The sequence below is a fragment of the Odocoileus virginianus genome, chromosome 11 (genome assembly GCF_023699985.2).
Source record: "Odocoileus virginianus isolate 20LAN1187 ecotype Illinois chromosome 11, Ovbor_1.2, whole genome shotgun sequence".
NCBI classification, from domain to species: domain Eukaryota; kingdom Metazoa; phylum Chordata; class Mammalia; order Artiodactyla; family Cervidae; genus Odocoileus; species Odocoileus virginianus.
The window spans coordinates 39144760-39170862 of record NC_069684.1 but is presented as its reverse complement, the minus strand read 5'-3'; the positions used below and the strand labels follow the sequence as shown (position 1 = coordinate 39170862).

The 26103-nt window shown below is 34.2% G+C and overlaps 1 protein-coding gene across 6 annotated transcripts in view; it reads left to right on the top strand.

The window, feature by feature from the left end:
- SUCO (SUN domain containing ossification factor) overlaps window positions 1–26103 on the top strand; it is an 86166-nt gene that overhangs the window by 42644 nt on the left and 17419 nt on the right. For 4 of the 6 annotated variants that reach the window (XR_002314812.2, XM_020899087.2, XM_020899016.2 and 1 more), the window contains exons 10-19: window positions 2824–2931; window positions 4884–4989; window positions 7641–7661; window positions 7865–7920; window positions 8625–8716; window positions 9480–9545; window positions 15142–15210; window positions 16149–16239; window positions 19578–20738; window positions 25606–25693. Coding sequence is in view for 5 of the 6 variants with exons in the window: in XM_020899087.2 (XP_020754746.2) it covers window positions 2824–2931; window positions 4884–4989; window positions 7641–7661; window positions 7865–7920; window positions 8625–8716; window positions 9480–9545; window positions 15142–15210; window positions 16149–16239; window positions 19578–20738; window positions 25606–25693 (1858 nt within the window). In the remaining variant the exon portion in view is untranslated. The remainder of the gene's footprint in view (window positions 1–2823; window positions 2932–4883; window positions 4990–7640; window positions 7662–7864; window positions 7921–8624; window positions 8717–9479; window positions 9546–15141; window positions 15211–16148; window positions 16240–19577; window positions 20739–25605; window positions 25694–26103) is intronic. The other 2 variants (XM_070474319.1, XM_020899158.2) reach the window with 1 other exon arrangement.

The window sequence follows — 26103 nt, the reverse complement described above, 5'->3', positions numbered from 1 at the left end:
TTAATCCATTTTGAAGGTTTTTGTAATGAAGTTGTTAATGGTATTTTCTTACAGTTTAAAAATCTTTTCTTTGTACCTTTGCATATTAGTCTAAGGTCAGCTCTGTTCTTTCTCAAGATTATTTTGGCTATACGGGGTATTTTGTGTTTCCACATAAATTTTAGAGTTAAGCGTTCTAGTTTTATAAAAATGTCATTGGTATTTTGATAGGGATTGCATTGCATTTGTAGTTTGCCTTGTGTAATATGTTCATATCATCTAAATTGTGACACGTGGTATTTTATCAAAGTACTCTTACGTTTAGGTCTGCTACTTTACTGACCTTTTAAAATTTCTGACCTACTATTAATTAAGAAAAGCATGTTGAAATTAGATGTGTCAGCTTTTGTACATAGTTTTACTAATTTACATGCGGTGTTATCTACCTTTAAGAAAATATAAAAGATGAGACTTAGATAAAAAAGCATTTTAAAATCAACCTTTATGAGGAACAATTACATATGTACTACTAATTATATATATATTATGAGTGTTTACTACTTTAAATAAGTTTTAGAAATGTTAAATCTTCTTGATGAATTGACTGTACACCTGGTAATACATTTGTCCAAAAATTTATTTTAATAGTATTAGTAATATAGCTCATATCGTCTTAGAAATTGAGAACGTTGTATGCAAAAGAAGTAGAGGAGAATTTGCTTTTTCTTCTTAGTGCTCTTAAATAAAAAGCAAAATCTGAGTCTGATTTTCTTTAGTTTCCTCTCCTTTGGGTGTAGTACAGATAGTGTTTAGGCTTTGGAGCCAGATAGATGTGTCTTTTAACTTTTAACTTTGTTACTTAAAACAAATGACTGTTAGTTAGGGCTCTTGATTCTGCCTTTTTAACAGAGACTAATGAACTGTGGTTTGAGAAAGACAGTTAATTTTCTCTGACACAAAAACCTCAGGTTGGTATGTGGGGCAGGGGTATAATAGAAAACAATTAAAGGACACATATACCTTCTGTCATGTTTTTCAACCACCCCCAAGATATTGTCCCTGACTGCACTGCTGTGATGATTTCCTATCACATCCTCATTCTGACCTGTAAGGTGGGAGAAAGCAGAAATAGAGGTGGCAGCTTCCTTTTGAAGGCTTGACCTGAATGTTGCACTGGACGCTTCTGGCCACATCCCATCACATAATTAACATTGCCAAGACTGGGAAAAACAGTCTTTGATTAGTGACTGTTTGCTTGGCTACATCTTGGGAGAGGGGAACAAGTTCTGTTTTAAAAAGGCAGAAAGGAAAAACATGAAGTAACCAATTGAATAATTCTGTAAAATAGAAATAATCTCTTATGCATTTTGGTTGTAAGAATTAAATCAGAGCATGGACATAAATCATCTAAAATGATATCTGACACAGACTAAGCATTCAGCAACTGTTAGTATACTTTTCATCAGGAGCTGTTCTCTGAATCATGGCTGTTCTTATCATCTTCTGGATTCAGTTCTGTTGCTCCCCAAGATTAACACAATATGTTAATTCTAATGCTTTTAATTTAACATTTACTTGTCAGTGTATATAATCTCCTTTGATATAATAATTAGTTTATTAAAGTATTGATTAGAGTCCTAGATGTCATGAGTATTTCTTTCCCCAAATGCCATGCTAGATGTTGTGTTTTTTTTTTAGATGTAGTTTTATTTTACACATGTAGAACCATACTGTTAATGTTTTCCTAAATAGCAGTATTTCGTGGCATCTTTTCCAGGTCCATGATACGTATCTCAAATATCATTTCTTTTTTTCAAAAATTTCACACACGCAATTTCATATAGTTCTATAATAACCCTTAGTTTTCTTCCCCTACCACTATTTGCCATCCCCTATTCCATCTTCCCGCCGATAACCGCTAGTTTGTTCTCTATACCTGTGAGTCTGCTTCTTTTTTGTTTTATTCACTAGTGTGTTGTTATTTTTAAAAACAGTTTTACTGAAGCATAATTGACATATAAAAAACTATACATAAAATAAATTGTAAGATGTTAAAGTGTACAATTTGATAAGTTTTGATATTTATTCATCTATGAAGCCATCACCACGGTGAAGATAATAAACATATCTGTTTCCCCCAATATTTTCTTCATGCTCCTTTGTAATTTTTCTCTCCCAGCCCTTACCCCCATAGCAATTACAGATCTGTTTTCTGTCACTATACATTGGTCTGTATTTTCTATATTTTTATACAAATGCAATATATAGTTTCTAGTACTGTTTTTAATAGCTGTTTGGTATTTCATTGTCTGAATGGGGCCATAATTTGTCAGCCAATCCTCTATACTAAACATTTAGGTTGACTTCCCTCACGCCTAGCTCTCACTTTTGTAAACTGTGCTTCGATATATTTATTAAGATGCATATACAAGGGTGATCATTTGGAACTGTGTGTCCATAATTAAATTTCTAAGGGTATATTGCTGAATCAATAGCTGTGGTACATTTTGAGATAATATGGCCAAACTGCCCTCTAGACTAGTCAGGTTACACTCTTTCTAATTGTTCTTCATCAGGTCATTCCTTCTCTAAGAATGAGCTTTGTCGTTGGAAAAGAATCTTTATTAAAAAAATACTGTAGGACAGAATCAGTATTTTTTCCCCAATAATGCTGTGCCTGGGAAATACTTAGGGATGTTCTTTCTCAAATCCTCTTCCTTCCTTACATTTTTTAATGACTAACTTAATGGAGTTCTAGTTTATGTAAGCTGTTAATGTCATGTTTAATATGGATTGTTATTCTAGTTGGTTTATCTAAATAATTGTCTTGTGCTCTTTTTAAAGGTTTGTTATTGAACTCTGTGAACCAATTCAAGTAAAACAGTTTGATATTGCAAATTATGAATTATTTTCTTCTACTCCTAAAGACTTTCTGGTTTCTATCAGTGACAGGTAAATTCTAAAGCTGGTTTCTATGGAGTTAATATTGGATTTTCAGAATAAATATTTTAAATTGGGTCATGTTTTAAAACTTTAATTATTTTTTGTTTTAATCAACTTGTATCCATTTGTAAGAACAGTAATAATATTGTTGTAGGGTAGTCATTTGTTAGTTTACTTTCATTAACTTATATAGTGCTTATATCAACCCTTTGATGTTATTCCCTTATGAGATGAGGAAACAGAGAGACATTAAATAGCCTATGTAGGTCACGTGATTTGTGAGTTGCATAACCAAGATTCAAACATAGATCTCTATGACTTTGAAGTCCTTACTTTTAATTATTATGCTGTATTGCTTCCAAACATTTCTTTAAAAAGTTATTAAAAACATATGAGTATTTCATTTTACCTCATTTTATAGCATATATTTTTGTTAAAGTATATTTTAAAAACTTTGGTGTATATGTGTGATTATAAGAGAAACATACATTCCAAGGAATTTGGTAGAGAATCCCAGTTCTATCAACCAAAGATACCTGTATTAACATTTTAATACATCCCTTCCATTCTTTTATACACATTCATATATTTATAGTTCTATCAAAAATTAGTTTTGATGCTTACATCTTGAGAATATCCTTTTTTTAATTTTAAACACATCATTTTTAATAAATACTTGATATTTTCCTCCAAATGGAGGTATTTGTTCATTCCATAAATGCTTTTTGAGTGCCCACAATGTACCATGTAGGATGCTGTTTTTACTTGATCCTTTTATTACTGACCATTAAGAGTTTTCTGTGATGTTTCTTCCCCTACCCTACATGTAGCATTGCCTATATACAGTTTTCAAAATGATTTCTCAAGATCTCTTACTCATTTTTCTTTAACTAACTTTGCTCAGATCATTTCCTTTTTCCCTAAGCTGTAATTTTCTTACCTGTCAAATGGATGTATTCAGCTATGACAAGTAAAGTGTATTTTTTTAATGTGATAAGAGAATACTCATTACTTTGAGGGATTCTATAAATGCTGTAGTAAAGAAAAACAGTAGTTATGGATTTTACATTAGATTTCCTTTAAAATGGGAAAAGCTATGTAAGTGCTGTGAAATTCAAATACGATAGTAAAGGGTTTTTTCTGTTTCCCTTTCAACCAGTACTTATGCTTTATATCATCGCACACTTCAGTTCAGTTCAGTCACTCAGTCGTGTCTGACTCTTTGTGACCCCATGAACCGCACCATGCCAGGCCTTCCTGTCCATCACCAACTCCCAGAGTCTACCCAAACCCATGTCCATTGAGTTGGTGATGCCATCCAACCATCTCATCCTCTGTCGTCCCCTTCTCCTCCTGCCCTCAATCTTTCCCAGCATCAGGGTCTTTTCAAATGAGTTAGTTCTTCGCATCAGGTGGTCAGAGTATTGTAGTTTCAGCTTCAACATCAGTCCTTCAAATGAACACCCAGGACTGATCTCCTTTAGGATGGCCTGGTTGGATCTCTTTGCAATCCAAAGGACTCTCAAGAGTCTTCTTCAACACCACAGTTCAAAAGCACCAATCTGATCACACACTTACTGGTACAAAAAGAGTAGTAACTCATCCTTCCAAAACACTCTCTTTGCTACTTTCTGTTTTAAAGCCTCCAGTTTACTTGGAAGCCCTCTAAAACTCCAACAGACAATCCTGGTCCTTTTTGTCTTCTCTTGTCTTCTATTTGATAGTGTGATTTTTCAAGATAGTCTTTCTTCATAAGGAGAAACCTGTCAGAGTTTAGTTGGAAAAGAAAATGTATTTATTCAACTTGATGCTTAACTCATATTTAAACTATGTTAAGTGAATTTGTTACCTGGAGAGGGGGAAAAAAAAAGTACAAGATCTGATTTGAAAATGATAAGACCTCTCAATGTGTGATTTATGATTTTCTAAAAAGGAATGTTAATATTTTTTTTATTTTCTAGATACCCCACAAACAAATGGATTAAGCTGGGTACTTTCCATGGTAGAGATGAGAGGAATGTCCAGAGTTTCCCTTTAGATGAACAGATGTATGCAAAATATGTGAAGGTAATGTTTATCTGTACAGAACTATGTTCTATAATGAAACATACCTGTTACTCATACTTGGTACCTCACCTGTTTAGAGATAAGAAAAATTAAGAGGAAATGTATTGCTGTATTCCTTTTAATAAAATAATTCTTTCTTGAATATATTATTTTATGGGACAAATACTAATACATTCCCTTTTATGTAACTGGAAACCTAGGCTAGTTTTTTTATATCTGTGGCTTTGATGAAATTCCAAATTATAACTCTTAATATTTTTGAAGTCTTGATATGACATGTCATCTTTATAGTGTTATATTTCTTTATATTTTAACACCTGAATCAGTTACTCACTGCTGTCTTTAAAGCAGGTCTGGTTTCTTATTAGAATCTGATTCTGAGATTTCTATTTTAATGCCCAGTTATTTATCATTATAGCTTTTTGTCTTTTGTATATTCAGGTGAAATATTATGTCTAAGTAACAATTTCAAATAAATTTTTAACTATTTAAATTCCTGCTGCAACCTTATGTCCATTGACAGAAGAATGGATAAAAAAGCTGTGGTACATACATACAATGGAATATTATTCAGCCATAAAAGAGAACAAAATAACGCCATTTGCAGCAACACGGATAGACCTAGAAATTGTCGTACTGAGTGAAATAAGACAGCGAAAGATAAATGTCATGCGATATTGCTTATATGTAGAATCTAAAAAATGGTACAAATGAACTGCTTACAAACAGGAATAGAGCTACAGATGCAGAAAACAAACTCATGGTTACCAGGGGGTACGGTGGAGGGTAGGAGGAGAGAGAAACAGGCAGACGGGGACTGACACATGCGCACTGTGTCATAACGTCTGTCACCGGTAAGGCCCTGCATGCAGCGCAGCGCGGAAGACTCCGCTCAGTGCTCTGCAGTGACCTGTGTGGGTGAGGAAGCGAAGAGTGTGTGTGTGTGTGTGTGTGTGTGTGTGTGTGTGTACCTGGAAGTGAAGAGTGTGTGTGTGTGTGTGTACCGGAAGCGAAGTGTATGTGTGTGTGTGTACGTGCCTGGAAGCGAAGAGTGTGTGTGTGTGTACGTGCCTGGAAGCAAAGAGTGTGTGTGTGTGTGTGTGTGTGTGTGTATATCTGATAAACCTTGCTGTACAGCGGAAGCTAATGCAGCATTGTAAATCAACTGTACTCTCATAAAAGCCATAAATACATTTCTACTGCTTTCCTCACCAGTGTTGAGATGGAATTATCTACCAAAATAGAATTATTATCACTCTTGAATTGAATTTAGACAAAATATGGGAATTTCTTACTCCTCTTTATTTCCTCCTTTTTTTATCTTTATAATACTATAGTCATACCTTAAAGTACCAGGTGTGTTGTTAGTAAGACCTTTTGGAATGACAGCAGCTCTAATTTTCTTCTTAATTATTTCTTCTTTAAATGTGAAACTTATACCTGCCTACTCGTCTCTTGGGATTTTACTGTCTGTGTCTTTTGTAAGCATGTATTAAATTGGCTTCTGTAAATGGGTAAACTTGTAGTATTCCTACTCTCAATATAAAAATACTTTTATAAAAATGCTGTTTTTAAAGTTCAATTGATATTTTCAGTTAATGATTCAACAGTGTTCAGAAAAATGATGATACATTTTCAGTTTCTTTTTAAAGTGAATTCTGAACCAGTTTAATGACCTTTTTATGTAGCAGTTTTCACACTGTGATGCCGAAAAAAATATATAAAATACTTCGGCGGATGATACAGTTGTACCTGATTTTGCAATTAAGACAACTCACATGTTATGAAATAGAATCATTCTTTATAGTGTCTACTTTGTTAATAACAGAACATTCTATTGGTGATACAAAAAAATCCTGTATGAAGCTCCCCACTTTGTCCTCTTTATAATGGGAGACTATAGGGCATTTTGATGACTGGTTTTCTTAAAAGCCCTTTTTGGTAGATTTAAACCTAAAAGCAGAAAACATTTACTTCTGATTCTTATTTTATACTGATAAATGTTATATAAGTTTACCTGAGTTTTGCTCATCCCAAAAGAATTAAAACCCATATTTTAAAAATGCTTTTTAATAGCTTATATTTTAAAAATGAATTGATAAATATCCTCTAGTTCTATAAGTTATACTTAAAATAGCAGCATATCAGAAATCCAAGTTTCCCCAAAATAGTTTGTGTGCAGTATTGTGCAAGAATAAATATTATTTTTTATTATGTTAATCTTTTTATCAATATGTATGTTCATAGATATGTATAGCCACATACATGTATCAATTTATTAATACGTAGGTATATACATGATAACATTTATAATATTTAGTGTAATATAAGGCAGGTTATTTCTAGATATGCTTTAATTACTTTTAAAATGCTTTCATATCTAATGGATAAATAAAACAGTAGCAGTGGATTTTAGGTTAAAGTTAATTTATTTCATTACAGTTGCACTATATTTTCTAGTTGTGATGGTAAAAATAAATGCAAATCATTGCTTTGGTTTCTGCAAAGAAATGAGTACTACAATGTTATCCATCACAGTATATTGCTTTCTATAATTATACAATATAATTTACAAATATTGAATGTTGCTTATGGCATGTTATTCAGACTTTGGAACTGATTTCTTTTTCTTTTCCTTTCTCTTGCTTCAGATGTTCATCAAGTACATAAAGGTTAGCAACCTTCTCTTTTGCAATATTGAATAATAGGGCATTGCATATTATTGCTTGGCAAAGCAAAAGCTTTACAAATACTAGTTTTGGGGAAAATTAGGACTTTATGTATAGAAATGTTATAGTGAAAAATTTGGATATTTTGTTAGATAATCTCACATACACTGTGCTGGCTTCCCATTTTGTGTGCTTTTATTTTTTAGGTGGAGTTGGTATCACATTTTGGATCAGAGCACTTTTGTCCATTAAGCCTTATAAGGTAATACAGAGCAAAAAAATTTACCAAGTGGTTTAAAAAGGAAAAAAGGCAACATAGAAATTCCAGTGAAGAAATAATTTGTTATTACGTGCAGATAACACCATAAAAAATATACTGCTAAACCTTTCTTCCTTTTGCATACAGTTTAGAAAAATGTAAAAATTTAGATAGGAATCTGGCATGTATCATTTCTAATTTTTTTTTGATAATTTATATTCATAATTATATCCTTGAGAAAAGTGTTTAAAATTTTTTATGCTAAACTATATATATCTTGCAGTTTCATTTTATATCTATCAATATGATTTGATAATGACTGTAATAGTATATTTCTGATTTCTTCTATGTAAGTTTCACAATCTGAATAAACCACAATTTGTGAATCCTCCTTAAAAAAAAAATTTCCTTTGTTAGGAAAAAAGAACCTTCATTTTATGTGTTTGATTTAGCTTGCTTCATATGATGATAAATAAATGGGAAAGTTTTAGGCCAATAAGTCATTGGCTTACTAGTCATTATATTTTTAAATGCCTTAAATAGATTGACATTCTAATTAAAACAGTGGATTGAGAGTGTCATTATTTTTGAGTCCAGAAGTTAATGACCCTTAAAACATAACCAAAATTATAGTTTGTCATTTATTATGAAGAGATGAGTCTTAACAAGACTTTAATGAAAAACTTCAATGAAATTCTTGTTAACAGGGTATTTGGCACTAGCATGGTGGAAGAATATGAAGAGATTGCTGATTCCCAGTACCAGTCAGAACGTCAGGAATTATTTGATGAGGACTATGGTGAGTGATTTTAAAAAAGTAACTATGTATATTTTTTTGTTTTTTAAATGGATAAATGTAGGTCACTTAAAAAGATCACCATGATGATTAGTCTTTAGTTTTTCCCTTGTTTTTAACCCTAGTAACTAATTTTCTCCTAAACCTATTTTCTAAAATAATTTCCTGTTGTCAGTCAGTTATTTGTGACTTGAAACTCCCTTCTGTTACCCCAGTGTTAATAAATTATGGTTATATCCCTATGCCAGGCCCAAAAGCCTATTACTCAAAGGCAACTGACATAGTAGAATTGAGCATGAATTTCTTTGATTTGCCTTTAGCCTAAGAGCAAGCATATTGAGGCATGAGTTTTTGAGAAATTCCCATGAGCCTGCAGAGGTCAGAGAATGTTTTATGACACCTTTCATTTCTATTTTATTAAGTTCTTGTTTTAAGATGTCTTAAACTGTAGTCTGAAAAATCTAATTTTTGCATTTCCTAGTTTTCCCATAAGTGAAGTGAAGTCATTTACTAGGGATTGGTAAACAACACTGAAAGCTTGAATAAAAGTCTTATAATTAAAATTTTTGTAAGCAGTAGAAATATATTCTTTGGTTTTTATCTGTTTGATAAATGGCTTATAAATTTCCTTTTTTGTGAATGTGCTTGAAACTAATGAAAACTGTAAAATTGTTTTGTCAACTGACTTGACAGGACTTAATTTGTGCTTTTAAACATATCTGAGATAGTTGTCAGCATAATTAACCTTCATTTTCTCTTTGAGCAGATTATCCACTGGATTATAATACTGGGGAGGATAAGTCCTCAAAAAACCTTCTTGGTTCTGCTACGAGTGAGTATTTGGGGGTTTTTCTAGTCACTATTATTAAAGTATATCTCAGCTTCTATTTCCTGGCATATGTGAACATTTTGTTTTGAAGTTTAGGGGACTCCTTCTGTCCTAGTGTTGAACTTTGAGTTGAAATCAAAGAATACTTTTCAGAAGTATTTTCATAGGAGTAAAATAGAAAGAATATATGTAAACAAAGAAGAGAGGCAAAATGCAAGCATCGGTCAGTTCTTTTACAAAAATGAAGTAGTTATATTTTTAGACAAGTTCCTTAGAGTGAAGAATGGGATATGAATTTACTTGGGGAAAGATTTATTAAAGAGGTCCTAGACCATATAAATAAGAGCATCTAGGTAATCATACTTGATAGGAAAGGAGTTTATTTCAGAAGTGATACTCATCAGTGAAATCCTACCAAATGAGGATTTGTTAATGTATGGGTATGGTTAGTTTCCTGATTAATTATAAAGCATAAAGGCTGTTCTTATTCATGATAATGATGATTCCCAAGCAGTAACAATAATAGCAATAATAATACACTCTTTGTAAACTGAAAAAGGAAGTGACTAAGATATTAGTTGTTTAGCTTGTCTTGCCAACCTATTATCTGAACTTATAGATATGCTAGCCAAGTAGTCTCCTGGAAAGACCTTTACCTACTGACACTTTATTTTTACTGTTAGAATGCAGGTAGGTATACTTTACATTTGTTATTTTTGGTTAGTCCCCCCAAATAAGGCCTTTTTATTTGGAGGTTAATAATTGAATTTAATGAAAGTAAATCTTAGTATAACATAGAAGATGATTTGTGCATTTTTCTTTTACTCTTGAGTTGTTTGAATCCCAGTCTCACTGTGTATATTGTCCTCATAGCTTTTTAAGGTACTCAACCAGTAGTATCTATACCTAGGTAGATATTTGGGTGGCTACACTATATGGAATTAAGAGTCACTTGTCTTTCTTTTCATCTTTTATTTTTTTCCCTTTCTTCCCTTTTTGTCCTCTCCCTCTCTATAGAAGACTAGAGATTTCAGTAGACTTTTTTAGGGAATAGGAAAAAGAATGTTAAAAAATAACTGCATAAAGGGAATGTTTTTATGTAATGTTTAACTTTGTGATAGATTAGCTTAATATATTTTTACTCTGTTCCTAGTCAGCTGACTTTTTAGATATTATTGACTGCTTTTAAGTGTATCCTTAGCAATATCTGCTGATGATAGCATTAAAAACAGGTGCCTCATTTGCTATGGGATAGTTTTTTAGGAGTGAGACAATGATGCTATTTTATTTAATTGGATGTTAATATGTTTGTTCGTGTCTTTAAATTTGTAGTTTAAAAACAATGTTATGTAATAGTCATCATATAATAATTCAGTAATGCTGATTTAGCTGTGAGGCGGCATTGTTATTTTAAGGGGTCAGAAAATAGCCCCAGACTAAAAGTTCTCTAGTTTTTGGTGGTTACTGGGAACAAAGGGGCACCTTCCAGAAGTAATGATTTACTATAGTTTTAGATAAGGGAAATTTTTGTTGATATTTTGCTTTCTTTCTCTATCTTCCTATGGGATTAACTCCCAAGACAGCATTAAAATGTTTTCAGTAGAGGACATTTCCCTATTGGTAATCACTTCTCTGGCTGATGTATTATTTTAATTAGTGAGACATAGAATTTTAATTATTTTAATTAATGAGACATAGAATGAGACATAGATCCTATTTTCTGGATCTTTTTCCTTGAAGATATGTTTCTTGGTAAAACATTTGATTTTTGTTTCCATGGCTTTCTGGAAGAGCAGTCCATTTACCTTCCAGTGTTCCTAGGTGTTGAAAAATTTTGTATAGTGAGACAAGGTGGATGGGAGGATATCAGCTGAGCCCAAGCATGAGAGGTTTAAAAAGAGATCCATTTCTTGGCGTTTCACAATAAGAGAGGCAGTAGTAGCTGAGTGATAAGACTTTGCTGTCATTAAGTTAATAGGCATGACCTAATACTGCTCCCTTCGATACCTATATCCTTCTGGTTTTCTCTGAATAGTCTAGACTGGTTTTGAGCTTGAGCTGGGAACTTCCTTCAATGTAATACAATGTTAGGAAAAAATAACAAGGTGGATTCAGGCCAAAGAGCTCGTCCCTGGCAGTGGAATGTCTGAATTTGACTATAATCATCACCACTTTCTAAATTAGCTTGAAATTGGCCAATTTTGCACCTAATTTATTTTTAATATTTACATAATGTCTCCAAAGCAGAATTCTGTGCCTTTAAAAGAGAAACTCTTTTTTTCTTTTGCTAGTGAGTAATTGGTAGTCACAGGAAATATATGTCACCAGAATATGTTACTTCTAATGGGACTTGGTTGTCAAAGAGTATGCATGCTGCTTATTTAGACATTTTTGATATTATATAATTTACTGAACTTCCAGAAAGGGAGAGACTACTATCTTAGAGCAGCATTCTTGGCTTTGTATGTATGCCAGCTCTGGGACTCTTCTGCCTGAATCTTTTGTTTACATTCTTGAGCCAGAACATTTAAATATTTTACATCAACAGAAATTCTTCGTATCAATCTACTCTACTTGTGCTTGGTCATGTGGGTCTTCCAGGCCACTCTCTACTTTGATATTCTTGCAAGTCTGCCTTTACTCCTAAATATGATCTGTATTTTATTAGAGTCATCAGATTTGCTCAGGGTCAGATTTATGTTTCTCTTTCTGTATAAGTTTAAGACAAAATGTAGTTTTTGTTTTAAGTCAGAATGCTTTTTATGAATGTATTTATTTTAAGATCCTAGAAGGAACAGAATGAAGGTAGGCGTGTTACAGTTAGTAGCTAAGTACACATAGGAGGAAGTAGTTTTTCACTGGTTTGTCTTCTTGTGTTGTAGCATAGGCATTTGGTTTTCTATATCAAAAAGAGCCATTGGTGTGTTGGGGACTTAGTGTATATAACATATTGATATTTGGTCTCTAGGAGAGAGTTTCATTCCTAAAGTACTGGGATGGGATGAAAAGTTACCCAATTCAAGAGAAAGGAATTGGCAAATCCATGAGAAGTTGAGAGCAGGTGTCTAGCATGGCGCTATATTCCAAATTGTCACTTTTACCCTTCAGCCTTTCTGAAGGCTTTTCAGTGATTAGATTATGATCTTGACAAGTAGTCATGTGTTTGGATGCAAAGTGAGACTGGTAAGAAAATTCACAAAGCTGCTTTCTCTCAAAAGAAAAAAAACTGTGAACATAGCAAGATTATTTCTTATAGGTTAGATGGGCTGAGAAAGAAGAATCTGCCAGATTTTGCTTTTGTTATGTTTTTGTTACATTTTGTGAACATAGCAAGATTATTTCTTATAGGTTAGATGGGCTGAGAAAGAAGAATCTGCCAGATTTTGCTTTTGTTATGTTTTTGTTACATTTTGTTAATATTTTTAAATGATGAGTAGTATGTATAAATGTTCTTTATTTTAGGTACTAGTATAAAAATTTACATTAAAAATAATACTCTAAAACTTTCTTTACACAGATTAACAGATACACATTTTTAAAGCTTTTAATAATAATACCAAAAAATTTAAATGCAAAAATTTAAAATCTGAGGTAAGATTGCCCTTTGAAGCAAGCACAAGGGACTTAGAATATAGACTTAATTTCAGAATTTTGGTTCTGTGAGCAATCAGTTGTGATTGAACTTCAACTGTCAGGCTAAGTAGAGGATCAGATACTACTGTTGCAATATTCAGTGCAGTTCAGTTGCTCAGTCTTGTCCCGACCCTTTGCGACCCTGTGGACTGCAGCATGCCAGGCTTCCCTGTCCATTACCAACTCCCGGAGCTTGCTCAGACTCATATCCATAGAGTCATCCAACTATCTCATTCTCTGTCGTCCCCTTCTCCTGCCTTCAATCTTTCCCAGCATCAGGGTCTTTTCTAATCAGTTGGCTCTTCAGAGCAAGTGGCCAAAATATTGGAGTTTCAGCGTCAGTCCTTCCAATGAATCTTCAGGACTGATTTCCTTTAGGATTGACTGGTTTGATCTCCTTGCAGTGTTGGTTGACATTAAAATTTGATTTATGAGGAAGTACAGAGTTTCCATTGCTACTTAATTTTTGTTTATAAGGGAATGGAGTTTCCATTTCCTGTTTTTATGCTGAGGTGTCTCTTTAGCCTAAGATCTAAGACTGCTTCTCTGTTTTAACAATTTCCCAGGTGAAAGGACAAGGTTGACCTATAATCCTAGATATTTCAAAAGCAAATATAAAGCTTTTGTGTGTTAATGATTAGAAACAAAGTACCACTGCTTGTTGTCTTTCAGATTATAGAATCATAGTTACGTAAAGTTTAAAATGAATAATTATGTACTACTAGTCATCACATTTAAAAGTCTAAAATCTACTACTGTTTTTACCTGTCATAAAGCATATGTTTACAGTATCAGCACCAGGTGACAGTGCTTGGCTTGTTCCCAACCTTCTGGATATGGTAGCTTTTCCTTCTTTAGATCCTTTCCTACTTCTCACATCTCTGGTTTTCATGAAAGTGTGATGAAAACTCAGATCTCTTTTAGGAAAGGAAACCAAATTGGAAAACAGTGATGAGGTTTAATATGTAGCTCCTGCCAGATGTTAGTATTTTAATGGTAGAAAAACCTGGTGAATTACCTTCTAGTAGAATTTCAGAGATTAGATTGGAGTTGGAATTTAATTTCCTGTCAAATTACATTAAATTACTAGAAGGAAGTCTTCTATTCCAAGCCAGCTTTTTATGGAGTTATGATATTTCGTGGTCCTCATGTATCTTCAGCCATTTATGTAGACACTAAGGTTTGTGGCACTTTACTCATCATTGAGATAACCTCTTTGGAAAGAGAGGAAGAATTAGAAAGTATGCAGATTGCTTTACCTACAGCACTTAAGTTTTATGACTTTGACTTTTAATTCATCTTCCCATGTCCATACTAACCCAGTTCAGAAAAGAATTTGTCATTTATTGTCCATAAAACATTGTTACAAGTCATCAAAGGCATGATTCTATGCAGTGTCAATTTGGGATTTAACCATATTACTTAGATATTTTACATTCATAGTTGAAAACAGTCTTTCTGCTGTCCTTTGAAGAATAATCTTAATCTTCCCATTTTATTTATTTTTACCTATGAAAGTCACATGTTTAGGAAAAAGATTTTTTGTTTGTTTTTAGTTTAAACTGTAGAACCTTTTCTTTAAAAAAAAAAAAAAGGCTTTGCTGTAAATTATGGGTTTTGGTTGTCACATTTCTTTCCTGTCTCAGTGCAGGCTATATGCTGAATTATATTTGAGTCTTATGATATGCTGAAGGTAGTATTTGCTGAAAGGTTTGGGGAAGTTTTGTAAAAAACAAGTATAATTAGATTTTAAAATCCTTCTGAACATAAAAGTTCAGATTTATATATAATACTTTTTGCCTGAAATTTGTATCCTTTATTGGACTAATATAGTAAGGTGAGCAAAAAGGTAATTAGTCCAAAAAATGCAAAAAGACCATTACAGATGGTTTTTTACTATCTGATATCAAGTTATATAAAATATTTAGGTGTATTAGTATTTTTTTCTGATTGAATTTTGTTTTAGATGCCATTCTAAATATGGTGAATATTGCCGCTAATATTCTGGGAGCAAAAACTGAAGACCTGACAGAAGGTACCTAATCATTTTGTGGGTCTTTTAAATATATGATATGCCAGGGTTCTTCCTAGTTAGTAAAATTAATTAATAAACCAAGCAGTTTGATTTTTTCTTTAGAAATATAGAAACCATTCAAAGGAACTTGCCATCTTCTATTATTCATTGTTTATTTGAATTTCACAAGTTCTCTTTAATAGGATCTTGTCTATATAAAAATCATTAATTTGATTTTTCACTCTTAACCTGCTGTAGAAGTAATGATTTTATCCTTAGTTCTTTCCTGAGGTTTTGATACTCTAATGGTTACTTGAAGTATGCTTTTATTTATCAAATAGCAATTCAATTTAGAAAGTAATAGAAATATGAATATTATGAACAAGGGGAAACAATCTTGCCCTTTTTTTGTTATCAAAAATACTTCATACCAGTTATAAAATAAGTCATGGGGTTGTAATATATAACATGGGGAATGCAATGTGGTGGCAGATGGCAACTAGACTTATTGTGGTGATCATTTTGCAGTGTATACAAATAAAAAATTTCATGTTATACACATGAAAATGAATATAATGTTGTATGTCAAATATACTTCAGTAAAATTTAGTACTAAGTGCAAACTTAAAATGTCCCATTTATTTCTTCTTCTTCTCTTTAGTAACTCCGGTATCTTATTAATCATGTAAGATTACACAAAACTCATAGTTATCTTCCTTGCTTTAATTTTCTGAGAAGTTGAGAAAGAATATGCACTACTTATAGTTGTGACTTTCGACGATTATTTCTTTTTAAAAGAACTTGATGGGAAAAAAAAAGCAGAGTCTGCAGTAGTAAACCTGTTTTGACTTTTTTTCTTCTCCCTTGAGAATCTAAAGTTCCTTATTTGTTATAGTGAAATATTTTCATGGTATAGCTTTTTAAAATTAAACTCAATATGGACATCTTTCTTAAAATAGGAAATAAAACTATATCTGAGAATGCTTCTGCCACAGCTGCACCCAAAATGCCTGAATCAGCTCCTGTTTCAGCTCCTGTTCCATCACATGAGTAAGTTATATTGGTTATTAGAGTTCTATTAAAAGGATATACTTGTATGTAAAAAGGTACTTGTGATTTGTGGGAAATGGAAAACTGAATCATGTGACAGACATTCCACAGCCACTTATAACATCTTCGAGTTGCTTTTTGTATACTGGCAGTTCACCGTTGATAGACCAAATGTGTGTTATCTTGCTATAGTGTTACTTTTATTATTTACAATACTTAATCATTTCCTTATTGCAAATAATTAACTCTCAGGTATAAGTTTGAGGACAAATTTTAAAGACCTGTTTTTATTAAGTTCAGATTTAAAAGCCTTGATTATTTATATATCTGTGCTATGCCTAGAAAGCTATAAAGGGTACCAGAAATACTTAGAGCAGTGATTTTTAAATGATGTGTTGGTCACACAGTTTACTCTTAGAGTGTTCAGTTTCTGAAATTGAATGATACAGGTCTTTCCTGAGGTTGCAGTGGTTACTTTGGGCAGGGATATATATGCGTCAGTCAGTCAGTTCAGTCTCTTAGTCGTGTCCGACTCTTTGCGACCCCATGGACTGCAGCACCCCAGGCTTCCCGGTCCCTCACCAGCTCTCGGAGCTGCTCAGACTCTGGTCTTTCGAGACCAGAGATAGAGGTGATTAGGGTCTGTTTGTGCCTCAGCCTCTGATCTGAAATAGGTAGGCTCATTGATGATTTGGGTTATTGGGATAGTCTGGTTATAGTTGTTATAAATTTAGCTATGTATATTTCGTTAGATATACTCCCTGTAAACTTTGACAGACATTTCTCTCAGAGGAACTCTACATAATGAGATAAGATATTTACATGAAACAGTTCAAGGTAATAAGTGATGAATCCTGCACTGAGTATGCTTTTGAGCTGTAATTCCAAGGTACTATGTTAATTTAAAAATGAGATTTTTGTGCTTTGAAGGGCACAGTGTCAAATTTGTGTTTTCCTGAAATATAACATTATGTGTTACTGATTCCTAGATGGTCCTAAGAAATCTCTTTGGGATAGAAATTCTTGACTGTCTCAGTTTTGTAATTAGGTTCTTCAGTGACTAACACATAATAGTATGTCTTTATTTTTCAAAACTAGATTAATTTTATTTTACACATAGATGCACACACACACACACACATATTTACATTTACTCCCTCGTGTGTGTGTGTGTGTGTGTGTGTGTGTGTGTGTGTGTGTGTGTGTAAAGATTTATTGAAAGATACCACATCAGGCTAATGTAACAGTTTTTATTCTTCTGCTTTAGAGTTTTGTTTTTAGTAGATATTCTTGCATAACTTTCTTAATGTTTCTTCATGTATGTTTGTTTTAAATTCTTTTTGATGATTATATGGCAGTTCTGAAAAAAAAAAGAATCCGTGATAAAGTATCACTCAAAGTTTTTATGAAACGACTTACTTTCTTTTCCCAGGTTTGAGTTTTTTAAAGTGTAACTCTGATTAGAGTGTATACATAGATGATAGGGCTTCCCTGGTGACTCAGGTGATAAAAGAATCTGCCTGCAATGTGGGAGACTTGAATTCGATCCTTGATCTTCCCTGTTGGGAAGATTCCCTGGAGAAGGGCATGGCAACCCATTCCAGTGTTCTTGCCTGGAGAATCCCCATGGACAGAGGAGCCTGGTGGGCTACAGTCCATGGGGTCGCAAAGAGAAGAACATGACTGAGCAACTCAGCACAGCACAAAGATAGTATAACTTAATTTTTACCAAATTAGTTCAATTTAGTTGTAAGAAATACTGTGTAGGGATTATATACAGCTGTCTGTATCTATATCATCTGTTAAGGGAAGCCTAGCCTAATTATGTTTTAATTTAGTCTATTTACTATTTTACTGTCAACAAAATGAAAGTCCAGCTTTTAGATATTGTCTTTTAAAAAATATTTCTGTAGAAAAACTTTTTTTTTTAAAATGTGGACCATTTTTAAAACCTTTATAGAATTTGTTATGATATTACTACTGTTTTATGTTTTGGTTTTTTGACTCTGAGGATCTGTGATCTTAGCCTCCTGACCAGGGATCAAACCCATACCCCTGCATTGTAAGGCAAAGTTCCAGTCCCTGGACTGCAAAGGAAGTCCCTAGATACTGGGTTTTTTTTTATTCCTACTTTGCTGTTGTGATATGAGACTTCATTTAAAGACATTTCCTGACAATTTTAGTAGTGTTTCACAGTAGGAAAATTTGCATATGAAGATTTCTTTTTGGTATTCAAATTACTTTGTTTTTTCAAATTATACCTTTGTTGCTACAAAGGCTGCACCTGGAAATTCATTACCTTTATCTTGGAAGGGACCACAGATATTATAATTTCCAACACTGTTCCCACCAGTTTGAATTCCCTGCTCTTCCCTACTGGACACGCATACTCCAGAGCCCAAAGATAGGACTTAGTTAGTGACACTAGTAGTTTATTATTAGCCAGGATTTTCATTACAATAGTTAAGTATTTAGCTTTCAGTAATTGAAAATTAGCCTAGATAATACTGAGATTATTTGGGGGGAGTAGGGATATTTTCTACTTTCTAGAGCAGATAATCGTGTGTGTGTGTGTGTGTGTGTGTGTGTGTGTAATGCCACATTGAAATTCCTCAAATCTCCACAGAGAAATGATCTTTGAGAAATCTGCAGTTGACTCTTGAATAACGGGTTTGAACTGTACAGATCTACTTACACGTGGATTTATTTTGTTAGTAAATACTGCAGTACAGATGATCTCAGTTGGTTGAATCTGTGGATGCAGAGCTGAAGTATAGAGGAACTGTGGATATGGAGGACAGGCTGTGAGTTACACAGTGTGTAAGGCCAGCAACTCTGACTTGCTGCATACTGTTCAAGGGTCAACTGTAGGATGACTCTTGAAAGTAGGATACTCAGGCACAAAGTGCATTCGTAGTAAGGTCCTGGCTTCTTGTTCTAACTGGGACTTCCATAGCCCTTGGGTAGCTCAGTTTCTGGTATAAGGGGTGATAAAGCTTCTGATATTGGTGAATATGGGAGGAAGGGTATTATATTCACTAAATGGAAATATTCAGTAACGGTACTATGTTCAGTAAATGGAAATAATCACATAACTATTCTTAGAGATTAAAGAAAAACTTGATTTGGGAAATATGGTGATTTGAATCATCTGGCTTGTCACTTGATAGATTATCTTTCTGTTCCCATTCCTGAATAATGCTGTTTTTGTAATGAAAGTGATTTGAAGGATAGTAATTCATTCAAAGTAAATTTGAGTGTTTTCTGTACTTTCCCTTTTTATCTTATGTGTGATACATTTATTTTCCTTAAGCATAATTATGGATATGTATTTCTAGGTTTGAAACCACTGGAGGACATGTACAAGACACCGAGTCACTGTCACCAGATCCTACAAAAGAAAGTCCCATTGTACAGCTAGTTCAAGAAGAAGAGGAGGAGGCAAGTCCTTCTACAGTGACCCTTCTGGGCAGTGGCGAACAAGAGGATGAAGCATCACCTTGGTTTGAGTCAGAGACACAAATATTTTGCAGTGAACTCACCACAATTTGTTGTATTTCTAGTTTTTCAGAATATATATATAAATGGTGTTCAGTTAGAGTTGCTCGTTATCGGCAACGCAGCAGAACTGCTCTGAGTAAAGAAAAAGAGTATCTTACATCAGCTGAACCACCACTAGTACTTCCTGAAGAACTGGTAGATGTTTCATTATTGCAGCCTCCAGGTGGAGAACCAGACAGTAAGAATAAGGAAAAGGAAGCTGAAACCATTGTTCTAGATGATTTAAGTGGTGTGCTCCAGGAAGATTTGATTAATCACACTTTAGATGCAATTGAACTTGAACCAAGCCATCCTCAAACTCTTTCTCAGTCTGTTCTCTTAGATGTTACTCCAGAAATCAACTCATTATCTAAAATAGAAGTATCTGAGCCTATTAAATATGAGGCAGGGCATTCACCATCACAAGTGATTCCCCAAGACAGTTCTGTTGAGGTTGATGATAAAACAGAAAAAAGGTCTGAGAGTTTGAGTTCTATAGAGAAACCAGCTGTGATCTATGAAACAAAAATACTTGATGAAGTAATGGATAATGTAAAAGAAGACATAAACTCCATGCAAATGACCACAAAGCTATCTGAAACAATAGTGCCACCTGTAAACACAGCTACTGTGCCAGACATTGAAGATGGGGAAGCCAAAATGAACATAGCTGACACACCAAAGCAAATTTCAACTCCTGTTGTGGATTCTTCTTCATTACCTGAAGTAAAAGAAGATGAACAGTCTCCAGAAGATGTCCTTTTAAGAGGGTTACAGAGGACAGCTACAGATTTTTATGCTGAATTGCAAAACTCCTCAGATCTAGGATATGCTAATGGAAATCTTGTACATGGATCAAACCAAAAGGAATCAGTATTTATGAGACTTAATAACCGTATTAAAGCCTTAGAAGTTAACATGTCTCTCAGTGGTCGCTACCTGGAGGAACTTAGTCAAAGGTAAGCTTTCTTATGAATTAGCACAATCCACTTTGCACGGTGATTTAAGTAGCAGAGTATAATCTGACTAAAGGAGAGGATTTAATTATCTCATGATTCCTTGGTGGCTCAATGGTTAAGAACTTGCCTGCCAATGCAGGAGACATGGCTTTAATGCCTGGGTCAGGAAGATCCCCTGGAGAAGGAAATGGTAACCCACTCCAGTATTCTTGCCTGGGAAATCCCATGGACAGAGGAGCCTGGCAGGCTATAGTCCATGGGGTCGCAAGAGATCAGTCACGGCTTAGCGGCTAAACAATGAATGTAGTAGTAATAAGCATTTTAGCTGGAGAGAGAAAGTTATTTGGATGTTGGTGAGTAATTTTAAGAAGTGATTTCCATTTTTAGAAATACTGAGTGACATAACAAATTTGAATTATCTGTATCAGTTTCTCCTTTCTCCTGTTGCTTAACTTTAGATACTTTTGCTGTTTGATTCCCACAGCACTCATGGCAAAATTTTTATAGACCTTGAAGCTCTTTATGGAACTTGACTAGGTATTATTTAAGAATTTAAATAAGACTGGAATAGACTAAACTAGATGATTAGGCAACATTTGAACTCTTTCAGCAAGTATCCAGAATCCTAGTCCTAGTTGTAACAATATACCTTCTTGTGCTTACAAAATGCCAGAGGCAATGCCAATTTGCTTATGCAGTGATGAAGACCCCTGGCACAGTTCTCCACTTAAGCCAATTTTTTTATTGTTGTTGTTCCTTAAGTGTCATTGTGCCTTAGGACTTTCCCAACATTTTGTAACCACAAGGCACTCAGTGCCCAGAATTTCTGAAATACTACCTTTTCCTAATCCTCTTAAATTAAAATGCTACTAATGAAATGTCCCTAAAGTCATTATTATTTGCTAAAAGATATTCTTAATTCATGCATATAATTTATTGGCAAATTTTATGTGGGTGTGTGTACGTGCTTGCATCATACTTGCTCAAGCCTCTCCCCACTCCCACCCTTTTTACCCTCACTAAAGGAATCACTGAAATCATGAATGATAAACCTTCTTTTTTTTGAAATGTAATTGATGTGGAACATTATATTATTTCAGGTATAACAATGATTTGATATTTGTATATATACTAAATGATTACCAAACTAAATCTGTTAATATGATCACCATGTAGTTACAGGTTTTTTTCCTTGTGATAAGTTTTAAGATCTACTCTGTTAGCAACTTTCAAATATACAATCCAGTATTATCAACTGTAGTCAACATGCTATACGTTATATTCTAATTCAGTTAAGTTCAGTCGTTCAGTCGTGTCTGACTCTTTGTGACCCCGTGGGCTGCAGCATGCCAAGCCTCCTTGTCTATCACCAACTCCTGGGGCTTACCCAAACTCATGTCCATTGAGTCAGTAAGGCCATCCAACCATCTCATCCTCTGTCGTCCCCTTCTCCTGCCCTCAATCTTTCCCAACATCAGGGTCTTTTCAAATGAGTCAGCTCTTCACATCAGGTTGCCAAAGTATTGGAGTTTTAGCTTCAATGTCAGTCCTTCGAATGAACGCCCAGGACTGATCTCCTTCAGGATGAACTGGTTGGATCTCCTTGCAGTCCAGGGGACTCTCAAGAGTCTCCTCCAACACAACAATTCAAAAGCATCAGTTCTTCAGCGCTCAACCTTCTTTATAATCCAACTCTCACATCCATACATGACCACTGGAAAAACCATAGCCTTGACTAGACGGACCTTTTTTGCAAAGTAAAGTCTCTGCTTTTTAATATGCTGTCTAGGTTGGTCATAACTTTCCTTCCAAGGAGTAAGCATCTTTTAATTTCATGACTGCCAGTACCATCACTTTGTGGCAAACAGATGGGGAAACAATGGAAACAGTGGCTGACTTTATTTTTTTAGGCTCCAAAATCACTGCAGATGGTGATTGCAACCATGAAATTAAAAGACACTTGCTCCTTGGAAGAAAAGCTATGACCAACCTAGACAGCATATTCAAAAGCAGAGACATTACTTTGTCAACAAAGGTATTCTTGCCACCTCTTCTTCATATCTTCTGCTTCTATTAGGTCCATACCATTTCTTTCCTTTATTGAGCCCATCTTTGCATGAAATGTTCCCTTGGTATCTCTAATTTTCTTGAAGAGATCTCTAGTCTTTCGCATTCTGTTATTTTCCTCTTATTTCTTTGCACTGATCACTGAGGAAGGCTTTCTTGTCCTTGCTATTCTTTGGAACTCTGCATTCAAATGGGTATATCTTTCCTTTTCTCCTTTGCTTTCCACTTCTCTTCTTTTCACAGCTATTTGTAAGGCCTCCTCAGACAACCATTTTGCTTTTTTGCATTTCTTTTTCTTGGGGGTAGTCTTGTTCCTTGTCTCTTGTACAATGTCATGAACTTCTGTCCATAGTTCATCAGGCACTCTGTCTGTCAGATCTAGTCCCTTAAATCTATTTCTGACTTCCACTGTATAATCGTAAGGGATTTGATTTAGGTCATACCTTAATGGTTTAGTGGTTTTCCCCACTTTCTTCAATTTAAGTCTGAATTTGGCAATAAGGAGTTCATGATCTGAGCCATAGTCAGCTTCTGGTCTTGTTTTCCCTGACTGTATAGAGTTTCTCTATCTTTGGCTGCAAAGAATATAATCAAGCTGATTTCAGTATTGACCACTGGTGATGTCCATGTGTAGAGTCTTCTCTTGTGTTGTGGAAGAGGGTGTTTGCTATGACCAGTGTGGTCTCTTGCAAAACTCTATTAACCTTTGCCCTGCTTCATTCTGTACTCCAAGGCCAAATTTGCCTGTTACTCCAGGTGTTTCTTGATTTTCTACTTTTGTATTCCAGTCCCCTATAATGAAAAGGGCATCTTTTTTAGATGTTACTTCTAGAAGGTCTTGTAGGTCTTCATAGAACCATTCAACTTCAGCTTCTTCAGCATTACTGGTTGGGGCATAGTCTTGGAGGGTTACCGTTATATTGAATGGTTTGCTTGGAAATGAACAAAGATCATTCTGTCGTTTTTGAGATTGCATCCAGTAATGCATTTTGGACTCTTTTGTTGACTATGATGGCTACTCCATTTCTTCTAAGGGATTCCTGCCCACAGTAGTAGATATAATCGTCATTTGAGTTAATTTCACCCATTCCAGTCCATTTTAGTTTGCTGATTCTTAGAATGTCGACCTTCACTCTTGCCATCTCCTGTTTGACCATTTCCAATTTACCTTGATTCATGGACCTAACATTCCAGGTTCCTGTGCAATATTGCTCTTTACAGCATTGGACCTTGCTTCTGTCACCAGTCCCATCCACTACTGGGTGCTGTTTTCGCTTTGACTCTGTCCCTTCATTCTTTCTGGAGTTATTTCTCTATTAATCTCCAATAGCATATTGGGCACCAACCTACCTGGGGAGTTCATCTTTCATTGTCCTATCTTTTTGCCTTTTCATATATTCTTATTACTTCATCATTTTAAGTTTTACCTTTTGCCCACCTCTACCCCCTGCAATTGATAGTCACCAGTCTGTTCTCTGTTATCTATGAGTTTAAGATTTTTGTTTTTAATTCCACATGTAAGTGAGATCATATGATATTTGTCCTTCTCTGACTTGTTTCACGTAGCATAATGCCCTCAAGGTCCACCCATGTTGTCAGAAATGGCAAAACTTCCTTCTTTTTTATAGTTGCATAATATTCCATGGTATACATATACCACATTTCTTTATCCATTCTTTTGTTGATTAGTTAACTTCCACATCATGGCTATTGTACATAATGCTGCAGTGAATTTGGGCATGCAGATATCTTTGCAAGATAGTGTTTTTTGTTTCCTTCAGATAAATGCTCAAAAGTGGAATGGCTAAGTCATATGGTAGTTCTGTTTTTAATTTTTTGAGATACTATCATACTGTTACCTGTAGTGGCTACACCGCAGGCTACACTACATTCCTGCTAACTGTACAAGGGTTCTTGTTTTTCTACATCCTCTCCAACATGTTATTTTTTTTGTCTTTTTGATAATAGCTATTTTAATAGATGGGAGGGGATGATAACTCATTGTGATTTTGATTTGCATGTCCCTTATGATGTTGAGTAGCTTTTCATCTTCTTCCATCTATTTGTTTTCTTTGGGAAAATATTCAGATTCTCTGCCAATTTTTAAATGGTTTGTTTTTTGCTGTTGAGTTGTATGAATTCTGTATGTACTCAATATATTGGATATTAACCACTTATAAGATTAATTAATGGCTTGCATATATTTTCTCCCGTTTGGTAGGTAGCCTTGTTCATTTTCATTCTTTTGCTGTGTAGCTTTTCAGTTTGATATAGTTCAACCTGTTTTTGCTTTTATTGCTTTTGTTTTTGGTGTTAAATCCAAAAAAAATTTCCATGACTGAATTGAAGGAACTTTTACTGCCTATGTTTTCTTCTAGGAGTTCTGTTGTTTCAGTTTTTACATTAAGTCTTTTATACATTTTGGGTTTTTTGTGTATGGTGTAAGATAGGGGTCCAGTTTCTGTTGCCTGTGGGTGTTTGGTTTTCCTAGCACCATTTATTGAAGTGACTGTCCTTTCCCTGTTGTGTATTCATAGATCTTTTGTTATAAATTGACTATGTGTTTGACTCGTAAATCTTCTGTAGCAACAAGGAGCTTAGAATTGCTGTTGAGGTAGCAAATACCTCAAGGGACCTCTTTATTTTACCTTTATAAGTTTTCCTTTATTGCACAGACCTCAGTAAGAGTCATTTTCAGAAATATGGCTTTATCTCATATATTGAAATCAGAAGTGTATTTCCAATAATAAATTAGTAAATAAGAAATTAAAACCAATTTAAATCAATTCTTACTCCACAGGTACCGAAAACAAATGGAAGAAATGCAAAAGGCTTTCAATAAAACAATAGTGAAACTTCAGAATACTTCAAGAATAGCAGAGGAGCAGGTTGGTCATCTTCATGTCTTACTTTTTACATAAAGTTCCATTGAATTTTATAGGCTCTCTCTGGTAAGAAGGATCAGTAATGTTCTTCACTTTTTCCCTGATAGTTGATGATTACTCTATAATACAATGTTTTCTAGCTCTTAGTATCAGTATATACCCAAGAGAAAATTTTCTTGAGCATTATTCATGTTACATTTCCAGATTTGTATGTATATATATGTGGGTAGAAGTGTAGTGGACTTTTTTGAAATTTTGTTAAACTCTAAAATCATTTGTGGGTTTCTATATAGACAATTTTTTGTTTGTAAGAATAGCTCTATTTCATTTTAATCCTTGTACTTTTTTCTTCTTGTTTACTCTTACCTATTACTTAGAGCTATACAGTGATGCAGTAGGACTGGTGATAGTAG